This window comes from Rhododendron vialii, chromosome 3a, assembly GCF_030253575.1.
Source record: "Rhododendron vialii isolate Sample 1 chromosome 3a, ASM3025357v1".
NCBI classification, from domain to species: domain Eukaryota; kingdom Viridiplantae; phylum Streptophyta; class Magnoliopsida; order Ericales; family Ericaceae; genus Rhododendron; species Rhododendron vialii.
The window spans coordinates 25,948,290-25,974,523 of record NC_080559.1 but is presented as its reverse complement, the minus strand read 5'-3'; the positions used below and the strand labels follow the sequence as shown (position 1 = coordinate 25,974,523).

The window sequence follows — 26,234 nt, the reverse complement described above, 5'->3', positions numbered from 1 at the left end:
ATCATTTACCGAAAAAAAAAAAATTGGAGCAAAATCAACGTAACAAACGCAAACAACTTTGTAGTGAGGGGATTTTGACGGATCGAAAGCTAGGGCGGGGCATATGAGGTTGGAGAGATGGCATCTTGGGAGGATTTTGAACTGTTTCGTTGTGGGATTGAGGATGAAATAGTTGGGTTTAGGGTTATCATCATGGCTGTGGCCAAAACAACACAATAGTAACCCGTGACAGGCATTTATGATTCGTATATGGGCTCGTAAACCTGGAAAGAAAGCAAGATCTGTGAACCAGGGGTGGGGTTCATGGATGGTGTTGATAAGAGGGATGAAATTGAGCTCGGGGAAGGGGTTGATACTATAGGGGTGCAGGAATAGGCCGGAGACGGTTGTTGAGTCGGGATTGCGGAGGAGAGCAAAGAAATGGCTGGTAATTATAGAACGCCAGTGTTTGGACACGGACTTGGAAATCCTAAGAGATCTTATGGGCAGGCGAATCAGGATTTCAATCAAGAGGTCGGAATTGGCAGCAACTTTTTCAGCAGCAGATGACAACGACGACGATGGATACTCAGCCACGGAGGAGGTGTGCGATACTTCTCCTGTTTCAAGTCAACCTGAATATAGGCAGAGAGAGGATTGTGCGGCATTGGTAGATATGGGTATCAAGTATACCATAATAGTCAACTTTCTACCATTTTAATATAGTGCTCTACTATCATACTACTCATTAAGCAATTGCACGGTTGGTTCTCTGCAGTTTCCCTATTGGAGTTAATAACATTTTTGAATTCTGCCACGGATGTTTGTCTTGTCCTCGTCAATTTTATTAATTAATAGCCGTCGAGTATTGAGCCATGCGGTGAAAGCTTCAACTTTGAGCCACCAATCAAGGTTTTTTTTTTCCTTTTTTTCATTTTCAATGGATTTCATGATCTGCTGCATACGATTGATTCCTTGGGTTTTCGAAATAGTGTAAAAAGAAGTTGCTAATTGTAGGCGCGGTCAAAATTATGACCGTTGACTTGCGAAGAAATTTGACCGACCACTCATGCACCAACGTGTGGAGGGGTCAAGAGAATGACACATGGCCAGCGACTGCCGCGCGGAGGGAGAATTGGTGCCACGCAGCACAAGATAGGCACAAGATAGGACCTGCAAGCTAAAAGAGCTCGCGAGGGCAGATGGACCAGCGAGAGCCATCGCAAGGGTCCCGAGGTTGCGAGACCCCTAGAGTGTGTAAAGTTCACCCCGCGAGCTGAACAAGCTCGCAAGCACAGAGAGAATTGGGGCCACGCGACACAAGATAGGACCTGCGAGCTGAACGAGCTCGCGAGGGCAGATGGACCAGTGATAGTCATCGTGAGGGTCTCGAGACCCCAATATGTAGAGTTTATCCAACGAGACCCTTAGAGTATGTAAAGTTCACCCCGCGAGCTGTACAAGCTCGCAAGAGCGGAGGGACCAGCGAGAGCCATCACGAGGTCAGATGCTTGAGTAAGGGACCAAAGACGCGAGAAGGGCCAAGATTGTGCAGAGTTCATTCACACCCCCTCCCCACCCCCCCCCCCCCCCCGCGCGAGAATCAACCATATTTCAACCACACAACACTACTCTGAAATGAGGCGAACCTACAGTTTCCCAGAAAATAAAGCTTCTTCATCTGCCCATCAAAAATCACTTCTAAGACAAATGAGAAATGCTAGCATTTTGATAAAAGTTCTTCCACATTACACAGCACTTACATTTAACCAGAAATTGAATAATGTCGTCCCAAAATGATATCGGAATCTACGAAAAGGTATTTGTACCTGTTAACGAGGGGCAAGTAGATTCAAGTTCAAAAAAAAAGAGGCAAGTAGATTCCGCGGACATACCTTGACATAGCCTGCATATAAATCAAAAAGTGTTCAATTTGTATTACCTCAACGTTTTTTTTTCCTTTTTGCTTTCCAGTTCAAGATGTATTTCCTTAGAAGGAAAAAAGAGTGATTTCCATAAACATACAGAGAAAATTCATAGGGAAAAAAAAAAAAACATTGCTGTTTATACAATGATATTTCAAGGCTTGGCAAAGGTAGCTTAAAAAGTACCAAAATAAGGGAAGGATTAGAATACAACTACTAAGAATCGACTTGAGTGGTCCTCCAATTTTGACTACAGTGAACAAAAATTCTCAAATCCTGAACTAATTTTTAACACCTTTTCCGCATTCCCACTCATTTCAAGCAAAAGAAGCCTCCTATAACAGCAGTGAACAGGGGCTTTGAGCTTATGGTTGCTGGTGGGCAAATGGAAGAAAGATGAAAGCGTTTACCCCCGACATTGCACTATTGCTACAATGTGGCATAGAGTACATACCATCTATATGCTAACGCGGCTAATACCAGTATTCCGTGTATCAACAATAGACGCTATTCCGACTGAACTAAATGACAGTACTCGCCAAATAAATAAATAAATAAAAATTTACAGTGATATAGAAGTTGTTTGTATCTACATATTTTTAGGATACAGCTATATTTTACGATAAAGATGCATAACATATATAGTTATATTAACATTCTTGATTAAAAAAACATTCTTGATTAAAAGCAATTACCGTCAAACACTGGCAAGTGACTCAATGTACTGATACGAACGAAACCAGGAATATCTCAATGAACGAGAACTCTGTGGAGCCACCACATCACATATCTTCTCCAAATTCCCATCTCCAAAACTGTAGCGCAAGACTTTATCAGGTACGTGCAGCACCAGAAACGATTCCTCATCTCTTTCCATCCGTACGACACAAAGTATATCAAACAGACAATACAGAGGGTCCCGCGGAATTTCGAGAGCATAAAGATCAACGCTAAGTTTCACAAACCACCGGGAGTAATCTCTCTCCATCTCGTAAACATCAACCCGATGCATCCCACTGTTGATCTCGACGAGATGCAAGTGGCCCCGAGATTCCCAGTAATGCCTGAACTCCCGACCGTACCAATCATTACCCTCTGGGATTGGAGGTAGTGGAATAATCCCCAACCGCCCTTCATCCACATTGTAATACACTGAATCTCCCTTCCCCCAGTTGCTGAACCAGTTAACCGCACCATTCCAATACACTCCAGAAGTATACTGTTCTCGGCCTTTGGCTGCGAACGTCACACCGGAAGCCTTCCATGAGCCAGACTCAGATGAGTACGTCATGATCTCATGATAGTATTCCACTGCACAAGTTAACATAGATGTAGTGTGACGAAAGCAAACACAAACGGAAACGACTTTGTAGTGAGGGGATTTTGACGGATCAAAAGCCAGGGTAAGGCCTCTGAGGCCTGAGACATGGCATTTGGGGAGGGTTTTGAATTGCTTGGTTGTGGGGTTGAGGACAACGTAGTTGGGGTCACGGTTTTGATTTTGAACAGCATAATCAGGGTTATGGTTTTTCTGTCGGGTGTAGCAAAAACGGCATAATAGTAATCCGTGGCATGAATTTATGATTCGTATATTATCTGATAAACCCGGAAAGAAAGTGAGATCAGTGAATTGGGGGTGGGTTGGGTTTCTGATGGTGTTGATAAGGGGGATGAAATCAATTTTGGTTTTGGTACCATAGGGATGCAGGAGAAGGCCGGAGACGATTGTGGGGTCGGGATTGCGGCGGAGAGCGAAGAAATTGCTGGCGATGAGAGAGAGCCAGGATTTGGACACGGATTTGAATCGCACGAGAGATCTTGCAGGTAGGCGAATCAGGATTTCAGTCAAGAGGTCCGAATCCACAGCAACTTTATCAGCAACACATGATAATGATGATGCATACTTAGCCATGGAGGAGGTGTTTGATACTTCTCCTGTTTCAAGTCACCCTGAATATAGGCCATTTTCAGTAAGAGAGGATTTCATAGTATTGATAGATGTGGATATCAGGTAACATAATAATCAACTCTTTATCAGCTCATATAATATGATATATTTCAGGTAAAAAAAAGTTAACGGGAACCGAAGGGATTTGGCCAAGTGGACATGAGAAAGTAACAAATGTTTGTCCTCTATGACTCCATGAGATCGCATTTTCCAATCCCACGGAGGCCACACAATCCAAACATTCGGGCCACTGGAGGATTTGTCCGGTCGTTAATTTCAGGGCCCCGGATTAATCGAGCTGCGTGAAAGCTAAAGCTAACTTCAAGCTCTGGAATTTGCCAACATTTTATTACATTAGCAGGTTCAAAGCGAACATTTTAAATGAAGCCTCTATATTAAGTTGTACTTACGGAGTACAAAACTTCAAAAAAAAAAAAGAGTACGAATTAAAACTAATCAGTAAACAAACATAAATAAATCAAAATCAAAATCAAAATAAACGTTCATGAAAACTCATTGACAACTAGACAAGGCATTCTCAATCCCAGAAAAGCAACGATGATCAGATACATAATACCAAATTAACCAATTGTTTCAAGAATCAAAACCTAAACCAGTTGATTCATCACCCTCGATACTAAAAATCAAACCCAAAATCAAGCCGAAAACGAGACCCCGAAAAACATCAAACCCAAAGTAGTAGATTTTCGCCCAAAATACAAAACCCTGAGTTCCTCATAGTTGATACTTGATGGACAGAAACCAAGTGTGAAGACAAAGAAAAACTTACTTAGCGAAGATTGAGTTTAGAAAATGGCCGGAAACAACCGAATCTCAGATGACGAAGGTAAAAACCCTAATCTAACTCCACGAAGATGTGTATTTCTGAAGCATATTTGCTACGAAATCTGTGGCGCTCACTTTCTCTTTTTTTCCCTCTTCGGGCGTTTCGTGCAGATGAACTCGATGTTGAGGAGGATGAGAGAGAACCCGTCGACGGTGATGGAGTCAACAACGAAGAAGATCAGGAAGACGGTATTATGGCCATCTCTTCTGCATTTTTGTTTCGTTTTTACCACTGTATACTCTTGTTAGGGCCGTCTCCTCGTTCTAGTTGGTTACTAGGGTTTCTGACGGCTCATAAGTGTGTATTTAGTTTCACCTTTTTGGCGCCGGGAAGAAGGGGCTTATTTTAGTAGGTTAATAGGTTTGGTGACTTGTGGTGCAAAACTTATTGGGCGAAATGATGATTTTGTGCATTTTATCTTTATGCATGTAATGTGGTGCTTTGTATGTATTTCTTTTTAAATTTTTTTTGAGTGATTTTGATGTGTGTTGCTTTTTATGGGTTTTTGACCTGTTGGAGTTAATTTAATGGTAATTCACGTTCATGTTGAGTAAGATAGGAACCCATTTAGTTACCAAAAAAAGAGATGAAGATAGGAATCCATGTTCATAGTCTTAGTTTAAAATTTTTGAGTACTTTTAATGTGCATCATTTTGTGAGCCAAATCCGATCAATCCGTTTCGGTAGCTGCTGAAGCGAGGAGCTCGATCCAGTACGAGTTTGTAGCTTAGAGCTCTGAGTTGATAGTTGCTAAAGTGCGAAGGGCGCTCTTTATCAACAATGCATTCATTGCATTCATTCATTGAATAATCAAGCGCAAGCAGCGTATTGAACAAGCTTCTGCCAGATCGCTACACAAGCCCTCGTTCTACACCACAGAAAAATAGAAGAGCTGCTTATTCTACTTCTGCAATTGACTACTCCTGTTCAATAAGAATAAGAACGCTACGCAGAGCTTTTAACATTCACTATGCTACGCGCTACATAGCTCTATTCATTCCATCATTCAATACACACGGAGAAGAGAAGAGGAAAAAACCTATAGTCTAATAAAAGGAGGAAACACGCTTTCTAAAAAATCCACTAACCGGCAGCTCTATGTATCAGCGCGTCGGTATTCTCAAATCCGTCCCTTCCCCCACTCTTTATTGGCTCCTTTTGTAGGAATATAGTCAAAGTAATTGGGTTTTTGACCTGTTGGAGTTAATTTAATTCGAATTCACATTAATGTATATATATATATATATATATATATAGAAGACCGATAGGGCCTCGTGAAACTTTCCTATATATATCGGTCTTTGTAGCAAGGATTAAAAATCTCACTGTACATGTTCTCCATTTATACATGGAGTGGAGGATGGGGTGAGGGAGCAGTGGGACTGCACCGCCCAAAAGCAATTCTCGATCCCTTTCACAAACACAAATAACCCCCCCCCCCCCCCCCCCCCCTCTTTATAAATCACGACATTGCTGATTGTTGTAGTCAGAAGCATCTGTGTGCTCTTTTAGGGTTTTCGCTCGAATCGCACCTGCTCACAGATCCTAGGGTTTTTCGTGCCCTAATTTTCGCTCCAGAAAATGGCCGGAAACAACCGAATCTTAGACGACGAAGGTAAGAACCCTAATCTAACTCCACGAAGATGTGTATTTCTGAAGCATATTTGCTACGAAATCTGTGGCGCTCACTTTCTTCTTCTTTTTTCCTCTTCTCACGTTTCGTGCAGATGAACTCGATATTGAGGAGGACGAGAGAGAACCCGTCGACGGTGATGGAGTCAACGACGAAGAAGATGAGGAAGACGGTATTATGGCCTTCTCTTCTGCTTTTTTGTTTTGTTTTTCCCACTGTATACTCTTGTTTGGGCCGTCTCTTCATTCTAGATGGTCACTAGGGTTTCTGACAGCTCATTAGGGTGTATTTAGCTTCACCTTTTTGGCGCCGGGAAGAAGGGGCTTATTTTAGTAGGTTACTAGCTTTTGTGACTTGTGGTGGAAAACTTATTGGGCAAAATGTTGATTTTGTGCATTTTATCTTTATGCATGTAATGTGGTGCTTCATATGTATTTCTTTTTTAAATTTTTTTGAGTGATTTTGATGTGTGTTGCTTTTTATGGGTTTTTGACCTGTTGGAGTTAATTTAATGGTAATTCACGTTCATGTTGAGTAAGATAGGAACCCATTTAGTTACCCAAAAAAGAGAAGAAGATACGAATCCATTTTCATTGTCTTAGTTTAAAATTTTTGAGTGATTTTAATGTGCATCATTTTATGAGCCAAATCCGATCAATCCGTTTTGGTAGCTGCTGAAGCGAGGAGCTCGATCCAATACAAGTTTGTAGCTTAGAGCTCCGAGTTGATAGTTGCTAAAGTGCGAAGGGCGCTCTTTATCAACAGCGCATTCATTGCATTCATTCATTGAATAATCTAGCAGAGGCAACTTATTGAACAAGCTTCTGCCAGATCGCTACACAAGCCCTCGCTCTACACCAACGGAAGAGAGAGGAGCTGCTTCTTCTACTTCTGTAATTGACTACTCCTGTTCATTAAGAATAAGAAAGCTACGCGGAGCTTTCAACATTCACTATGCTACGCGCTACGTAGCTCTATTAATTCCATCATTCAATACACACGGAGAAGAGAAGAGGAAAAAACCTATAGTCTAATAAAAGGAGGAAACAAGCTTTCTTAAAAATCCACTAACTGGCAGCTCTATGTATCAGCGCATCGGTAGTATCAAATCTGACGCTTCTCCCACTCTTTATTGGCTCCTTTTGTAGAAATATAGTTAAACTAGTTGGGTTTTTGACCTGTTGGAGTTAATTTAATTCGAATTCACATTGATGTATATATATACTAGTGCCGGGCTACGTGCTCTGCACGAATCGCGTGCTCAGTAAAAAAGTTCAAAGCGATGTTTTGAGGATCGAAATATGGTGATGTTTGCTGCGAAATGAAGGTTGATATGTTTTTATAAATGCATTCATTAGGTAGAAGTTCACAGTCCTTGCATAATGATATCAATACCAAGAGTAGATGCATTCGTAATTGTTCGCATCAAACACCATGGTATGTAATTCTACATGTACATTAGGATTGAGTACAAATGTGTGGTAGGTTGATAGCTTGTGTGCATGAACAAATGATTTCCACCTGACTCCAGTGAAGAATCCGCTAGTGTATTTGACGGTCCCCAGCGTGTCCCCAACCGTGTCCCCTATCAAAAAATAATAAAAATTATATTATTGGACACGTCATGTGGCGTGTCCAATACATTTCCCCGACTCCCCGCCGTGTCCCCGACTCCAAAACATGGACATAACGCCCTTTTGGAGTGTCGGTGCTACATAGCCTGGTACATTCAATCATAGCACTAAGGTAAAGGAATAGTGATGATCACTTTCATGAAAATCAACTCACCCCGAGGCCAAATGTACATTAATTTCCAAGAATACAACATAAGAACATATTGTCAATCCATCTGCTAATTTTGGTGATACCTTCCAACCAACAATTTTTAAGGGCAACTCAAGAATGAGACAATGTAATAAGTCAAAACTAAGACTATGCAAAGAGATGAAAATTTTGGGGAAATAGCAGTTTGATGGGGAAGAAGATACATGCTTTGCAACAACGCAGAATTTCAGAACAATTGGAAGAACAAACTTGTTGATCCGTCCCCGAATGAACGAAGATCCGTGGGTCTAACCAAGGTCCTACACAAAGGGCATGTCCTTTCTCTCAAACCTAGAAATAAGAATAATTGACGTTAGTCACAAGGGGAACCTGATAGAACAAAAAACACTGGCCTTGACTAAATCAGACACAATAACCCAAATGCCAAAAACTTTTGTAACTGAAACTCTTCTTTAAGAAGCACTCTCTCTAAATTCTGCATTCAACATTGACAGCGACTGAAGATAATACTCAACAGAAGATCTCCTTTTTTCTCTTTTTTTTTTTTCTGGCCGACAGAAGATTTCAATTCTACATAGACATGAAAATATTTTTTTGAGGGTAAAGGAAACAGAAGAAGAAGATATAATGAAATTAATGCAAGGGCTAAGCCGCTTCACTTCATTCATTATTTTGTTCTTTTTTCCTTTCACCTTTTGCTTGCCCTCATAAAATCCTTCCAATCTCCAAACACAGCCTAAAAGTACTTGGCAGAGGAAAACATCCCTTGCCAATATGCATACCCTATGCGTCCAAAGAACGTATACTCATCAAGAAAACCAGTAGGATTTCAGGGAACAACTTAGTAACATGTGTCAATTTTCTTTTGGTTTTCTCCCTAGATTTGCTTGCATTCTTTACATTAGTTTCTTTCTTGCTGCCAGCCATTTTTAAGTCATTCATCTGGTTTGAACTACGTCCAACCGAAGACCTCAGTGTATTGCTCGTGTTCTTGCTTTGCTTACCACCTTAACAGGCAATATTTCCGTTCTCCTATCCTTGTTTGTATACCATAATATGTCTCTGAAAGGCAGCTAGGCTTATGATATTACATCTAGTTGTATAACGTAAAACATCATTAAAATGGCAAGCATCCACCCAACATCTTTTGACTATAACTGACTGCGGACTCAAAGAACTCTTCAAAACTCCAGCTTAAACTGTCTCCTAATATTTCCCTAACATGTTAAAAGTATGACAACAACTTATGCTCTATTAGAGTGCAGTTCTTGACCAACGAAATCAACAAACAATTCCATGGATGATTAACGTACACAAAGAGACTTTTACCACACACAGAGTCTTTCAAAAGAAATCCAACGAATTAGATTTACAGCAGACTTTGTAACCAATTAGATTATCATGCATGGCATATGTGGGAAGAAGGGTTCCCGAGGGGTCGCTTACGTGTGAGTATTCATGAGCTGGAGAGGTACGATTGGTTGATGATTAGTGGAGGGAAGAGGTGAGGAATCTTATAGGGTGAGAGAAGGAGCAGGAGGTACGAACGGAACAGAGGCAGCATGTCTCTTTCTCGTTCTCCACTGGGTATTTGACCTCTTCCGGGCTTAAGCGGGTGAGGTCACTCCTTTTCTCTAAGGAAGAATATTCTCCTTCCTCAAATTCAGTGTTCACGCCCTTTTTTCCAGAAAAAGGTCCTCTCTAATCATTGGGAATGTCAGGGGTATTTATAGGGCACCTGGGCCTAGGTCAGGCCTAGGACGGCGCTCGTATTAGACCCCGACACGTATTCCCTCTGTACCTCCTGGCCTTGGGGAAACTTGCCCCTTCCGCGGACACTTGTCCGCAGGACGGCTCGTAATCCCGCAGCGATACCTCCATCCCAAGCCACAAGAAATTCCCCAATTCCCGCCGGAGCAAGGTTGCGACCTGCGGCGATCGTATTTTCTCCACGGGGTCCCTCCCGGACCCTGCCTCTAGGCTAGGATGGGACTCCGGGAACTCTTCAACGCCATTTTTCGAGGTGACATGGTTCCCCTCTGCTAGAACTATTTCAGGATGCATTTTTATAATTCCGCGGGACCATCGGGGCTTCCGCGATGGCCTCCCGCAGGGACCAATACTTCTCTTTTCCGTTCACGTGCCTTTCTCCCATTGGGTGGTCAACTATTCTTCATTAGGTGAAGAACTGACCGAGGCTACTTTTCTCTGCGGGTCCCTTTGCCACGTGTCTGTAAGCGATTGGAAGGTCAAATAGTCTTCCTTGATAATAAGTTTGACGGTTTGACCCTACCTACAGCATACAGTATAAAAATAACAATAGTCCAATTAATTCGATGGTTCTAACCATGATTTGGCCTACGTAGTTAGGTGACTAAGAAAATTTCCCGGAGTCATGTTTCGTATTTCTTTCCTGTGTGGTTATACAAAATAATTAGATTGGCATAGTGACTAAGAGTTATTTATATAATCAGTATCGCAACTATTCCAACTCTCTAACTGGTTTCCCAAATTATTAGGATTTCGATAACCGAACACAACCATGAACACCTCAAAACCAAATACCACATCACTCCAATCAACCAAAATCAAACATCTATACAGAAATCTATCAAGAGAAATACAAAAGTTCAAACCTCTCTCTCTCTCTCTCTCTCTCTCTCTCTCTCTCTCTCTCTCTCTCTCTCTCGCTAAAGACTATCAAACCGAAGTCAAATCCAACAACCCTCTCAGGATGAAGGCGATGAGAACCCCAGCCAAATCGACGATCTGATCGATTAGCTTTATTGGCGTGACTGCTGGAATTGCAGAAATCAAATGCAGGCACTGGCGGCTCTACATAGAAGGGGAGATGGTCACATGACCACCCCAAAATTTTTTTCCCCTTCATAAAATACTTGAAAAAATTGTACTACTGTAGGTTAGTTCATTATTTGAACACCTAGCCTTAAATGACACACCCAATCCAAATTACATGAACACTCACCCAAAATATTAGCCCACAAATCAATTCATTCAAACACTCAGCCTTATATTATGAACACCCATCAATTCAAGTAATTCATAATCGAACACCTATTACATTGGTCTAAAAAAGGTACATATTATTATGAAAATATTATAAGAACATGACACTGCAGTCTGCTCCCCTAATCAGATAGCGGGGAAGAAAGGAAGATAAAGAAAATGAAAGAACTCTCCACTAAACTGTGTTACAATAGCCAAACTTTAAATTAATAATGAGAGATCCATAAGCTCTTAAACATCAATTTATTCTCCAATGGTAAGCGTAGGATACCTTGATATACATTGTTGGGCACCTTTCCTAAGAGTTTAAGCATTTGAAAGAGTTGGTGACTTAAGATGTTTTAAGAGGTCTGTTCTCATAAAGTCTTTGGTTTAAGTCTCGTGATTGTGTTTGTTCCCCTGCTATATTTGGCACGACTTATTTGTGATTGTGCAAGGGTTAGTTCAGTTTATTCACCTCCAGCGAGACGGGGTCATGCATGTGGGGGAGTGCTGGACGGCTACAATGGCCTATGATTTTTGCAGGCACTCTCAAAGATGATCCATTTTGGTAAACAATTAAATTTGTAGAGGAGGCTAAAATTCAGACTTCACTAGATGCATATAAAACAAAAAAGATAAAACATAAAACAGCATCCTTATAATTACTCACATGCAAGATGAGATAAAAGGAATGCCACTATAGAAAGGGTGAGTGTGAGAATCTTTACCCACAATATGTCCACACCAGGAAAAAAAGTGCATGATAAAATTATCAACTCTCCTCTATTGGGGACTTAAATCACTTAGGGCTTGCTTAATTGGCCATTGGACTGAATCATATGATCTTTAGGGGATGAGAATATTGGCAATTGTCTCACATATAATCTGGTAGGATCACTCATCCTAAGCGGCTAACATAGCTGTCTGCATTAGGGAAAAAACAATGAAGAATGCGCAAGGTAATCTAGTGAAATTGATCCTGTGACAGCAAACAGCCAACACCAGATATGATTTCCTATCTTACTTGAACGTTAGAACCAAAAACTGGTCAGGAATCATGTTGTTATAGTCTGCTTTGTTTCCTGCTCTGTAAGCTAATCATGACGCAAGCACAACACAGATGATAAGAACAAAAGAGAGAGCCTATTCACAACTTACCGGATCTGGAAGCTTTCAGAGGGGTGACTTTGCTAGGGGCATGACCAGATCGTCTTCATGTTTGTCAGATCTTATCCAGTCTCCGGCAACCATTTGCATCAATGACCCTTTTGCCTTAACCTGGTCAAAGAAAAAGATAATCTCCAAATCAGAATAGAAAAGCATAAAATTCATGTTATCAGAAGGCAAATTTATGAGTAGATCAATTCGTAAGTATCTTAACCCAGAAGGATCCGTCTCAATAAATCAATCATACGAGTCAACTTTGAAGATGATAAATACTGAAACCAATATCACCTATGAGGGTAAAATGCTTTTTAAAAATGCTTTTTAACCTCCTAATCTATCCTTAGCATGTCCAAGATTGTCCCCAACGTTTCCTAGAGTATCAACACAATGTTTAGAGTAAAAGAAATATAATGAAAAACCAAACTTGTTTTTAGGCATATTTGACATGTGTTCGAAGAGTGTCGTGTCGTGTCCGTGACCAACACCGATACGTGAGCCCGGTAAACGTGTCCATGCTTCTTAGGTTAACACCCAAACCCAACACTTTTTCGATCAAACATGAATGTCAAAATGTAAAGGTCACATGAAAGCACAACCCATCCTAGTTTCATAGAATCTGAACTCTGCAATTTGCATAGAACCCAAATACAATCAACAACAGACCAAGTCAATTCACAATCAAAAAAAGCCATAATGAAATCAGAAATAGAAACCAAGTCGACGATAGCCACTCAACTACCCCACCAACATTTGAACCTGTAATAAGTTTAAAAGAAAAAAGATAACCCTAGCTTCCATCTCGTTGGAAGGGTTATCGTTAAGCCTTGGTACATTTAACCTTTTGCGGATTCCTCTTCATTTTAAAGTTCTTGTGACATTTTGACCAACAAAATCGGAATATCTGAATTTCGGAGTGATTGTCAGCGGTCTTAGGTCAAGAAGCTTTATTAGCTCTTACTTGAACATTGACACTAACACTGATTATTATATTCGCATTGTCTATAACATTAACACATCATGAGATAGCTCCCAAATAAACATACTCTGGAATCTCACAAACTGTAAATGCAAATAGGAACAACTGTTAAGCCCTGAATAGTCCATAGGAAGCATTAAGCCTGTTGCACTCACTTTCTGAAATCACTGATAGGACATAACCATGTAAACAAACTTTCAGTATCTCCCTATGGAATTGAGAACCAAGCTTGGTCAGGTTTGTGTAAATTGCAAAAGTTCATACATAAGAATTGATTTCCAGACAATTAATTACTTTGTTTGATCAGACAATAGTAACTATGGAACACCATTGTACTGCGGTCATATATCCCAAAAACGAGAATAGAAGGACAAAGTGTCGCACAACGCTACCTTTGCATCATTCCTAACAAACTGAATACCATGTCCAAGATACACAATAGGAGGAGCATAACCAACACTTTTCCAATCTCATGGCGGCTGTGGGTTAAAAAAACCCTCTATTTCCTGAAAGGGACAGTATGTATTATGTAAAAGGTTTACCAAACCCATATTAGGCGGATCTGAATAAGTTCCTCGCAAGGATCAAAAGGAGACCACCAAGCAAAAGCCATGCTCACATATACAGAATTAGACATTCCAAAAAAGGATATCCCCAAGTCTTGAACTTGAACATCACATTGTGACATTAAAAACAAAAACAGATACAGAGAATCGCCAACTTCTTTAGCTGAGAACTATAATAATCACACAGTTTAGTTCAGTTATTAGAGTGTTTCAGCTAAGCAGACTTAGGAACAATATCATTGGCAGTCAATCCCTATAGTTGAGATGGTATGGTTATATATAGGTTAGGTATATGTGTATATGCCCCTACTGTTATGAATTTTTCTTCTCCTTTCCTTACATCAAGGATTTCTCTTCTTAAAATTAGGGTCTCTCTCTTTATTACCTGACAAAAACCATACTTCTGGTTTTTGTAGAAATAGTCCCAATTTGATCACTTGGCTTCTTGGGTTCTCGAATTTCTTTCCGAATTCCATTCTTTTCTATGCGATTCACTATTTTTATAATTTTCAATCACAATTTATCTGTTTTGAAACAGGGTTTCTCCACCTTTCTGATTCCCAATTAATACATGTTTCTTCCAATAACTATTAAATCTCCTAAAAAATGGAGAATAAAACCGAAGAGAAAACACCCGATTCAGGACTACAGATTACTGAGAACCCTTTGTTCAGCAGAAAATTCTCATTGCCATGGGTTCACATAAAAATATAGCAAAACGAAGGTGGAGAGAAAGAAGGACCTCGGAGGCGATCGATGGCGAAAATCTCAAAATCTTCGCATCTGACTTGGAGCTCCCAAATCGGCAGAGCGATACAGGCGGAGGGCCAGAACAACGTCGGCGATGTCGGGAATTCTCCTCCTCCTCCTACTGAAACCACCGAAATGATGTGAATGGCAATCGGAGGTCCTTTTTTCTTGTCTACCTTATAACCAATTGCAAATGCAGAAAGAGATAATGGAACCCTAATTTCAAACAAAATCTTATCAACACGGAACCCTAATTTTTTTGGGTTGAACAAGTTATAGTGAGGAAACTGAAAATCTACCTCATACACACACAGACCTTGATGTCGCGTCGGTTCCGGTGATCGTCAATTGTATTCCCCAATGCTGGGCCGAGCAGATTTCGCCTCTTCAGCTCGTATCCAGCTCGAAAACCCAAAACCCAACCCACCCCATGTTCGTCCGACCTCGAAAACCCTGCCCCGGTACTCGTCTCCCTCCTGAAACCCTATCCGACTTCTGAAACCCCTAAATCGTCCATCCTCTCTCTCTCTCTCTCTCTCTCTCTCTCTCTCTCTCTCTCTCTCCCACTGATTCTCTTTTATCGGCAGACAGATTCTTCGTGCCGAAGACGACCCAGCCGCTGAGCTCCTCCCTAACTTTCCTCTCCAAATCTTCTCCTGCCACAGCTAATCGGCCATCATCTGCTCTAGGAAGCCCGACTGGCCGCCTGCCGCAGAAACGGTGGTAGACGGATGGATGGATGGAAATGGGAAATGGGAACTGGGAAATGAGAAGAAGACGTGGACAAACGAATTGGGAAAAACTGAAAAAGCCTTGATTCCAGGCAGGATCCATGTGCACACAGCAACTGCAGGATGCAATTTTACCGGGAAGCCCCCAAGCTCAAGACCACTACGTGACAAAATAGTATAGAAAATTCGGGACACAGACGGAAAACATGAAAAGTCCGAAAACCCGTTAAAGTAATTCAAAAAGAGGAATGCTACATACACTACACACTTTCACTACACCATCTACTACATTCTTTATGGGACTCATTTCGGGTCCGACAAAAAATACAGAAAAATATCCATAAATTTTAAAATAATATTTTGGGGGGTTCCGTAAAAAATCAGCTCTAACGGGTATCGATAAATATTATTTCTGGGTTCGTATGTTCGAAACTGCGCGATTGAGCATTTTCACTCCTATAAATTTAGAAATAAAACTTATCGATACCGGTTAAAGCTGATTTTTTGCAGGGCCCCCTAAAATATTATTTTAAAATTTATGGATATTTTTCTGTATTTTTTGTCGGACCCGAAATGAGTCCCATAAAAAATGTAGTGGATGGTGTAGTGAAAGTGTGTAGTGTATGTAGCATTCCTGATTCAAAAATAACCCAAATAGTGTCTATGGCCCACCACTTTTGAGCGCGAAATGACGAAAACGCCCAAAATCCCAAAGAAGTAACTGTAATTTGCTAGTTTTTGAACCGAGAGACATAATCGTCCGGAGATGGCTAAAAAGAGAGCCACAATTTGGAACTCCATTCCTTTATAGGCGGCCTGTGGACTATATATATACACACACAGTCAGTTTCAAATGAGGGAGTCCTTATTTTAGTTAAAATACGGACCTCCTCATTTCTCCTATTTTCCGATCGAATTTCGATGATCCGAGCCGCTCAATGTGTTTAGAACGTGATTTTAAGGGTACTAGCCTTGAATTGGCAAAAAAAACGACAGGGAAGGGCTTCATCCGAGCAATTTTTGTTTGAACCGTTCGATAAAAAATAAACAAAAACTGCTCGGATGAGGCCCTTTCCGGTCATTTTTTTGTTGATTTCTCGCGCGTACCCTTAAAATCACATTCTGAACACATTGAGCGGCTCGGATCATCAAAATTCAATCGGGAAAGGGAGGTCCGCATTTTATTAAAATAAGATGGTCCTTACGGGAGATGGACTGTATATATATATATATATAGAGTTCCCTTCTCCTAAGGACCACCTCATTTTAATAAAATAAGGACCTCCCTTTCCCGATCAAATTTTGATGATCCGAACCGTTCAATGAGTTCAGAACGTGATTTTAAGGGTACCCGCGAGAAATCAGCAGAAACAAAAACCGGGAAGAGCTTCATCCAAGTAGTTTTTGTTATATTTTTATCAAACGGTTCAAATAAAAACTGCTCAAATCAAGCCCTTCCCTGTTTTTTTTTTTTTTTGCCGATTTCTTGCAAGTACCCTTAAAATCACGTTCTGAACACATTGAGCGGCTTAGATCATCGAAATTTGATCGGAAAATAGAAGAAATAGGGAGGTTCTTATATTAACTAAATTAAGGACCTCCTCATTTAAAAGTAACTGTATATATATATATAGAAGACCGATAGGGCCTTGTGAAACTTTCCTATATATATATATATATATATATATATATATATATATATATAGGTCTTTGTAGCAGGGACCAAAAATCTTTCACTGTACATGTTCTCCATATTTATTCATGGATTGGAGGATGGGGTGAGGGAGCAGTGAGACTGCACCGCCCAAAAGCAATTCCCAATCCCTTTCACAAACACCCACACCCTCTCTCTCTCTCTCGAAATCACAACATTGCAGATTCTTGTAGTTCAAAAGCATCTTTGTGCTCTTTTAGGGTTTTCGCTCGAATCGCACCTGCTCACAAATCCTAGGGATTTTCGTGCCCTAATTTTCGCTCCAGAAATTGGTCGGAAACAACCGAATATCAGACGATGAAGGTAAAAACCCTAATCTAACTCCACGAAGATGTGTATTTCTGAAGCATATTTGCTACGAAATCTGTGGCGCTCACTTTCTTTTTTGTTTTCCTCTTCGCGCGTTTCGTGCAGATAAACTCAATGTTGAGGAGGACGAGAGAGAACCCGTCGACGGTGATGGAGTCAACGACGAAGAAGATGAGGAAGACAGTATTATGGCCTTCTCTTCTGCTTTTTTGTTTTGTTTTTCCCACTGTATACTCTTGTTTGGGTCGTCTCTTCATTCTAGTTGGTCACTAGGGTTTCTGAAGGCTCATTAGGGTGTATTTAGTTTCACCTTTTTGGCGCCGGAAAGAAGGGGCTTATTTTAGTAGGGTACTAGGTTTTGTGACTTGTGGTGAAAATTTATTGGGCGAAACGTTGATTTCGTGCATTTTATCTTTATGCATGTAATGTGGTGTTTCGTTTGTATTTCTTTTTAAAAAAATTTTGAATGATTTTGATGTATGTTGCTTTTTATGGGTTTTTGACCTGTTGGAGTTAATGGTAATTCACATTCATGTTGAATAAGATAGGAACCCATTTAGTTACCAAAAAAGAGAAGAAGATAGGAATCCATTTTCATAGTCTTATTTTTAAATTTTTGGGTGATTTTAATGTGCATCATTTTATGAGCCAAATCCGATCAATCCGCTTCGGTAGCTACTGAAGCGAGGAGCTCGATCTAGTACGAGTTTTTAGCTTAGAGCTCTGAGTTGATGTTGCTAAAGTGCGAATGGCGCTCTTTATCAACAACGCATTCATTGCATTCATTCATTGAATAATCAAGCGGAGGCAGCGTATTGAACGAGCTTCTGCCAGATCGCTACAAAAGCCCCCGCTCTGAACCACGAAAAGAGAGAGGAGCTGCTTATTCTACTTCTGCAATTGACTACTCCTGTCCATTAAGAATAAAGAACCTAAGCGGAACTTTCAACATTCACTATGCTACGTGCTACGTAGCTCTATTCATTCCATCATTCAATACACACGGAGAAGAGAAGAGGAAAAAACCTATAATCTAATAAAAGGAGGAAACAAGCTTTCTTAAAAATCAACTAACTGGCAGCTCTATGTGTCAACACGTCGGTAGTCTCAAATCCGACCCTTCTCCCACTCTTTATTGGCTCCTTTTGTAGAAATGTAGTCAAACTAATTGGGTTTTTGTCCTGTTGGAGTTAATTTAATTCGAATTCACATTGATGTGTGTGTGTGTGTGTGTGTGTGTGTGTGTGTGTATATATAAGACCGATAGGGCCTCGTGAAACTTTCCAATATATATCGGTCTCTGTAGCAGGGACTAAAAATCTTTCACTGTACATGTTCTCCATTTATACATGGAGTGGAGGATGGGGTGAGGGAGCAGTGGGGCTGCACCGCCCAAAAGCAATTCCCGTTGCCTTTCACAAACACCCCCACCCCCCCCCCCCCCCCCCCCCCGCTCTCTCTCTCTCTCTCTCTAAATCACGACATTGCAGATTCTTGTAGTTCAGAAGCATCTTTGTGCACTTTTAGGGTTTTCGCTTGAATCGCACCTGCTCACAAATCCTAGGGTTTTTCGTGCTCTAATTTTCACTCCAGGAAATGGCCGGTAACAACCGAATCTCCGACGAAGAAGTTAAAAACCCTAATCTAACTCCACGAAGATGTGTATTTCTGAAGCATATTTGCTACGAAATCTGTGGCGCTCACTTTCTTTTTTTTTCCTCTTCGCGCGTTTCGTGCAGATCAGCTCAATGTTGAGGAGGACGAGAGAGAACCCGTCGACGGTGATGGAGTCAACGACGAAGAAGATGAGCAAGAAGGTATTATGGCTTTATCTTCTACTTTTTTGTATTGTTTTTCCCACTGTATACTCTTGTTTGGGCCGTCTCTTCATTCTAGTTGGTCACTAGGGTTTCTGAAGGCTCATTAGGGTGTATTTAGTTTCACCTTTTTGGCGCCGAGAAGAAGGGGCTTATTTTAGTAGGGTACTAGATTTTCTGACTTGTGGTGGAAAACTTATTGGGCAAAATGTTGATTTTGTGCATTTTATCTTTATGCATGTAATGTGGTGCTTAGTATGTATTTCTTTTTTAAATTTTTTTTCAGTGATTTTGATGTGTGTTGTTTTTTATGGTTTTTTGACCTGTTGGACTTAATTTAATGGTAATTCACGTTCATGTTAAGTAAGATAGGAACCCATTTAGTTACCAAAATATAGAAGAAGATAGGAATCCATTTTCATAGTCTTATTTTAAAATTTTTGAGTGATTTTAATGTGCATCATTTTATGAGCCAAATCCGATCAATCCGTTTCGGTAGCTGCTGAAGCGAGGAGGTCGATCTAGTACGAGTTTGTAGCTTAGAGCTCTGAGTTGATGTTGCTAAAGTGCGAAGGGCGCTCTTTATCAACAACGCATTCATTGCATTCATTCATTGAATAATCAAGCGGAAGCAGCATATTGAACGCTTCTGCATATAGCTACACAAGCCCCCGCTCTAAACCACGAAAAGAGAGAGGAGCTGCTTATTCTACTTCTGCAATTGACTACTCCTGTCCATTAAGAATAAGAGCGCTACACGGAGCTTTTAACATTCACTATGCTACGCGCTACGTAGCTCTATTTATTCCATCATTCAATACACACGGAGAAGAGAAGAGGAAAAAACCTATAGTCCAATAAAAGGAGGAAATAAGCTTTCTTAAAAATCCACTAACTAGCAGCTCTATGTATCAGCACGTCGGTAGTCTTTAATCCGACCCTTCTCCCACTCTGTATTAGCTTTTTTTGTAAGAATACAGTCAAACTAATTGGATTTTTGACATGTTGGAGTTAATTTAATTCGAATTCACATTGATGTGTGTGTGTGTGTGCATATATATAAAGAAAACCGATAAGGCCTCGTGAAACTTTCCTATATATATTGGTCTTTGTAGCAGGGACTAAAAATCTTTCACTGTATATGTTCTCCATTTATACATGGTTGAGGATGGGGTGAGGGAGCAGTGGGACTGCACCGCCCAAAAGCAATTCCCGATCCCTTTCACAAACACCCAGACCCCACCCCCCCCCCCCCCCCGCGCTCTCTCTCTCCCCCTAAATCACGACATTGCATATTGTTGTAGTTCAGAAGCATCTGTGTGCTCTTTTAGGGTTTTCGCTCAAATCGCACCTACTCACAAATCCTAGGGTTTTAATCTCAGACGACGAAGGTAAAAACCCTAATCTAACTCCACGAAGATGTGTATTTCTGACGCATATTTGCTACGAAATCTGTGGCGCTCAAGTTTTTTTTTTTTCCTCTTCGCGCGTTTTGTGCAGATCAACTCAATGTTGAGGAGGACGAGAGAGAACCTGTCGACGGTGATGGAGTCAACGATGAAAAAGATGAGAAAGAAGGTATTATGGCCTTCTCTTCTGCTTTTTTATTTTTTTTTCCTACTGTATACTCTTGTTTGGGCCGTCTCTTCATTCTAGTTGGTCACTAGGGTTTCTGAAGGCTCATTTGGGTGTATTTAGTTTCACCTTTTTGGCGTAGGGAAGAAGGTGCTTATCTTAGTAGGGTACTAGGTTTTGTGACTTGTGGTGGAAAACTTATTGGGCAACATGTTGATTTTGCGCATTTTATCTTTATGCATGCAATGTGGTGCTTCGTATGTATTTCTTTTTTAAATTTTTTTCAGTGATTATGATGTGTGTTGTTTTTTATGGGTTTTTGACCTGTTGGACTTAATTTAATGGTAATTCACGTTCATGTTGAGTAAGAATGGAACCCATTTAGTTACCAAAAAACAGAAGAAGATAGGAATCCATTTTCATAGTCTTATTTTAAAAATTTTGAGTGATTTTAATGTGCATGATTTTATGAGCCAAATCCAATCAATCCGTTTCGGTAGCTCCTAAAGCGAGGAGCTCGATCTAGTACGAGTTTGTAGCTTAGAGCTCTGAGTTGATGTTGCTAAAGTGCGAAGGGCGCTCTTTATCAACAACGCATTCATTGCATTCATTCATTGAATAATCAAGCGGAGGCAGCATATTCGCCCCCCCCCCCCCCCCCCCTCTCTCTCTCTCTCTCTCTCTCTCTCTCTCTATATATATATATATATATATATATATATATATATATATATATATATATATATATATATATATATATATATCACGACATTGCAGATTCTTGTAGTTCAGAAGCATCTGTGTGCTTTTTTAGGGTTTTCGCTCGAATCGCACCTGCTCACAAATCCTAGGGTTTTTCGTGCCCTATTTTTCGCTCCAGAAAATGGCCAGAAACAACTGAATCTCAGACGACGAAGGTAAAAACCCTAATCTAACTCCACGAAGATGTGTATTTCTGAAGCATATTTGCTACGAAATCTGTGGCGCTCACTTTCTTCTTTTTTTTCCTCTTCGCGCGTTTCGTGAAGATGAACTCGATGTTGAAGAGGACGAGAGAGAACCCGTCGACGGTGGTGGAGTCAACGACGAAGAACATGAGGAAAACGGTATTATGGCCTTCTCTTCTGCTTTTTTGTTTTGTTTTTCCCACTGTATACTCTTGTTTGGGCCGTCTCTTCATTCTAGATGGTCACTAGGGTTTCTGACGGCTCATTAGGGTGTATTCAGTTTCACCTTTTTGGCGCCGGGAATAAGGGGCTTGTTTTAGTAGGTTACTATGTTTTGTGACTTGTGGTGGAAAACTTATTGGGTGAAATGTTGATTTTGTGCATTTTATCTTTATGCATGTAATGTGGTGCTTCGTATGTATTTCTTTTTTAAATTTTTTTGAGTGATTTTGATGTGTGTTGCTTATTATGGGTTTTGGACCTGTTGGAGTTAATTTAATGGTAATTCACGTTCATGTTGAGTAAGATAGGAACCCATTTAGTTACCAAAAAAAGAGAAGAAGATAGGAATCCATTTTCATAGTCTTATTTTAAAAATATTGAGTGATTTTAATGTGCATCATTTTATGAGCCAAATCCGATCAATCCGTTTCGGTAGCTGCTGAAGCGAGGAGCTCGATCTAGTACGAGTTTGTAGCTTAGAGCTCTAAGTTGATGTTGCTAAAGTGCGAAGGGCGCTCTTTATCAACAACGCATTCATTGCATTCATTCATTGAATAATCAAGCGGAGGCAGCGTATTGAACGAGCTTCTGCCAAATTGCTACACAAGCCCCCGCTCTAAACCACCAAAAGAGAGAGGAGCTGCTCATTCTACTTCTGCAATTGACTACTCCTGTTCAATAAGAATAAGAATGCTACGCGGAGCTTTCAACATTCACCATGCTACGCGCTACGTAGCTCTATTCATTCCATCATTCAATACACACGGAGAAGAGAAGAGGAAAAAACCTATAGTCTAATGAATGGAGGAAACACGCTTTCTAAAAAATCCACTAACCGGCAGCTCTATGTATCAGCGCATCGGTAGTCTTAAATCTGTCCCTTCCCCCACTCTTTATTGGCTCCTTTTGTTGGAATATAGTCAAAGTAATTGGGTTTTTGACCTGTTGGAGTTAATTTAATTCGAATTCACATTGATGTCGATTAAGATAGGAACCCATTTTCGTAGTCTGAGATGTGTTTTGGTTCTTTTTTTAGCAATAGGGCATGATGAATATGAAAACCATTGGTTACTAGGGTTTGTGACAGTTCACTAGGGTTTATTTGGTTTCACCTTTTTTGCTCCCTGAAGAAGGGACTTGTTTTAGTAGGTTTTTTCCCCTTCTTTCTTGAATTAGCTGTGACAATGACTTGTGGTGGAAAACTTATTGGCGAAATGTTGATTATGTGCTTTTTATCTTAATGAATGCAATATGGTGGTTCGTATTTATTATTTTTAAAATTTTGAGTGATTTTAATGTGTTGCCTTTTATGGGGTTTTGACCTGCTAGAGTTTAATTTAATGGGAATTCATGTTCATGTTGATTAAGATAGGAGCCCGATTTTGTAGTCTGAGGTGCGGTTTGGTTAACTTTTGGCTAGAAGAAGGGTAAGATGAATATGAAAATGATGGGTTCATTGTTGATTATGTGCATTTTACCTTTGTGCATGCAATGGGGTGGTTCATGTTTATTTTTTCAAACTTTTCAGTGATTTTAATGTGCTGCATTTTATGGATTTTGACCTGTTGGAGTAAATCTAATAGGAATTTGCATTCATGTTGAGTAAGATAGGAACTCGTTTTCGTAGTCTGAGATGCGGTTTGGTTATCTTTTTTAGCAGAAGAAGGGCAAGATGAATACGAAAATGATGGGTTCATTGTTGATGATGTCGATGGAGAAGAACAAGATGATGGAGAAGAGGAGATGGCAGACAGCGATGTGGAGAGGCAAAAGAAGAAGAAAAGGAAGAAAAGGTATCATCCATTCTTTACTTGTGCTGCCATTGGTTCTTATCAGTTCTTGGCTTCCTGCTCTTATTCTTGTATTTCCACCTTTTTTTAGAGATTCAGAGAAGCATTACGAACTTGATGAGGATGATTACGATCTTCTCCAGGATAATAATATCACCGGCTTCCATCGCCCGAAACTTGTGAGCGTCCTTCCCTTCTATCTGTATTTTGTTGAACTAAATAAGGATTATATACTTATTTCAATGGGTATTTGCTGTTGATGTTGCTTGCAGAAGGAGAGCAAAAGTTCAAGCGGTTGAAGAAAGCTCAAAGAGATACTAAAGGTGAGCACTCTGGGTTTTCTGAGGAGGAGGAGCTTGATGGTAGTTGGAAGAGTGGTCGAACGGCTGAGGAGAAGCTTGAACGGAGCTTATTTGGCGGGAAGGGTATAATTGATGATCTTGGTCATTGTCTTCATGGTTCATTAGGTCGTTGATAACTTACCATTGTCCTGCAATATTTTAGGACCTTCTCTCGAGGATATTGCTGAGGAAGAACAACCTGAAGAAGAAGAGGATGGCGACATTGGTGAAGAGGATGATGAAATGGCTGATTTCATCATGGATGAAGACGACATCGTTGATGTTGATGGGTTTCCTATGAGGTATAACTTGCATGAATTATCTTTCGTGTTGTGAATATGAACTTGTGCTAATCTTTTTTGTTACTGATGATTTAGTTCCTCATGCAGGCGGAAGAAGGTGAACAAGAAGAAGTCTAGGCAGGCACCAGGTGTTTCGTCGTCTGCACTACAGGAAGCTCATGACATATTCGGTGATGTTGATGAAGTTCTGAGGCTCCGCAAACTAGGTTTAGCTAAGATGGGCAAGCATGATGATTCTGGTGATAGGAGAGAAAAGAGGCTTGAAGATGAATTTGAACCAATTGTCCTTTCTGAGAAGTATATGACACAGAAGGATGACCTGATTAGGGGGATAGATATACCAGAACGAATGCAGGTTGTATGGTGCATTTTTAAGACTCTGCGTTTTGTCCAGCACAAAGCCTTTACGCCACTGGTTGAATTTTGCCTTTCTTGTAGATATCCGAGGAAGCCACTGGTGCACCACCAACAGATGAAATGAGTATAGATGAGGAGAGTAACTGGGTTTATAATCAGCTCATGATTGGCGCGGTTCCTCTTTTTAGCATGAGTGGTACAGGAGCAGTTCAAGGGGAGCGTGAACTGTTGATAAATAAGGATGACATTATGCGTTTTATGGAGCTTATGCATGTTCAGAAGTTGGATGTAAGTACTATAGATCTTTAAGACTGAAGGCTCTTTTTTTTAGTAGGTCTCCTTATGAGTGTGCCTATCTTTTGCTCTTTTCTTAGGTTCCGTTTATCGCCATGTACCGGAAGGAAGTGTGCCTTAGCCAGTTTAAGGACCTGGATTAGCATGAAGCTGAGATTGATAATAATGACAAAGCTGACAAAAAAAGTACAATAAGGTGGCATAAGGTGAAATGAACTTGATGTCGATTGTTGTACAAAATGTTTAGATTGAGGTGCATGGGGATTCAAGCATGATCTACTTCTTTGCAGGTACTTTGGGCCGTTCAGGACTTGGACAGAAAGTGGCTGCTTCTCTAGAAGCGAAAGAGTGCTCTCCAGTCATACTACAGCAAGCGGTTTGAAGAAGAGTCTCGCAGAATATATGATGAGACGCGCCTCACTTTGAATGAGCAGCTTTTTGAGTCGATTACCAAGTCCCTCAAGGCTGCTGAATCAGAAAGAGAGGTCGATGATGTTGACTTGAAGTTTAACTTGCATTTCCCCGCAGGCGAGGTTGGTGTAGATGAAGGAAAATATAAGAGGCCCAAGAGAAAATCACAATATGGTGTTTGCAGAAAGGCTGGTCTGTGGGAGGTCGCAAACAAGTTTGGCTATAGTTCGGAGCAATTTGGGTTGCAGATATCTTTGGAAAAGATGGTATGTATGCTTGTTTTGGCTTGTCATTTTAATTTTTTCATGCTTTGAGTGGAACTGGTGCTTCATTGTCATGTTTGTGTTTTTGTTCTTGGTTTTCCGGCAGAGAATGGATGAATTGGAGGATGCCAAGGAAGCCCCAGAAGAGATGGCTTTTAATTTTACATGTGCAATGTTTGAAACACCTCAAGTAGTGCTGAAAGGTGCCAGGCACATGGTATGCTTAATGTTTTTGTTGTGCATAGACATGTGAGCTATGATGTTTGCTATAATATACTTGCTTACTCGCACATAAATCTTTGTAATTTTGTGATCTGTTCCACGCAGCAGTAGAGATAAGTTGCGAACCATGTGTTCGGAAGCATGTCCGTAGTATCTTCATGGACAACGCTATTGTATCAACAAGTCCTACACCTGAAGGTCAGGTGGCCATAGATACGTTCCACCAGTTTGCAGGTGTGAAGTGGTTACGGGATAAGCCATTGACAAGATTTGAAGATGCACAATGGCTTCTTATTCAAAAGGCTGAAGAAGAGAAACTTCTTCATCCCGTTTGCTTCCAATGTAGGTGTAGTG

The 26,234-nt window shown here is 40.5% G+C and overlaps 2 protein-coding genes across 8 annotated transcripts; one reads left to right on the top strand and one right to left on the bottom strand.

Moving 5' to 3' along the window:
• Positions 1-25: 25 nt before the first annotated feature.
• Positions 26-15,524, bottom strand: LOC131320732 (F-box protein At5g07610-like). 7 transcript variants are annotated; one of them, XM_058351551.1, is made up of 6 exons: positions 14,885-15,524; positions 14,578-14,801; positions 13,662-13,775; positions 12,285-12,404; positions 2,600-3,854; positions 26-1,885 (listed from the first exon to the last, which is right to left on the bottom strand). In XM_058351551.1, exon 5 carries the CDS (start codon positions 3,814-3,816, stop codon positions 2,602-2,604), a length of 1,215 nt encoding a protein of 404 aa, XP_058207534.1. In that variant the 5' UTR covers positions 3,817-3,854; positions 12,285-12,404; positions 13,662-13,775; positions 14,578-14,801; positions 14,885-15,524; the 3' UTR covers positions 26-1,885; positions 2,600-2,601. The 7 variants fall into 7 exon arrangements, with proteins under 7 accessions (XP_058207534.1, XP_058207533.1, XP_058207535.1 ...); XM_058351550.1 differs by lacking the exon at positions 13,662-13,775 and having other exon boundaries at positions 14,578-14,706; XM_058351552.1 differs by lacking the exon at positions 13,662-13,775 and having other exon boundaries at positions 14,578-14,703.
• LOC131321282 (transcription elongation factor SPT6 homolog) lies at positions 6,167-25,405 on the top strand. Its single transcript, XM_058352281.1, has 10 exons — positions 6,167-6,314; positions 6,427-6,504; positions 23,561-23,693; positions 23,782-23,873; positions 23,963-24,115; positions 24,195-24,333; positions 24,421-24,688; positions 24,772-24,978; positions 25,065-25,190; positions 25,275-25,405. The coding sequence occupies exons 1-9, from the start codon at positions 6,281-6,283 to the stop codon at positions 25,125-25,127; spliced, it is 1,167 nt and encodes a 388-aa protein (XP_058208264.1). The 5' UTR covers positions 6,167-6,280; the 3' UTR covers positions 25,128-25,190; positions 25,275-25,405.
• The last annotated feature ends 829 nt before the right edge of the window (positions 25,406-26,234 follow it).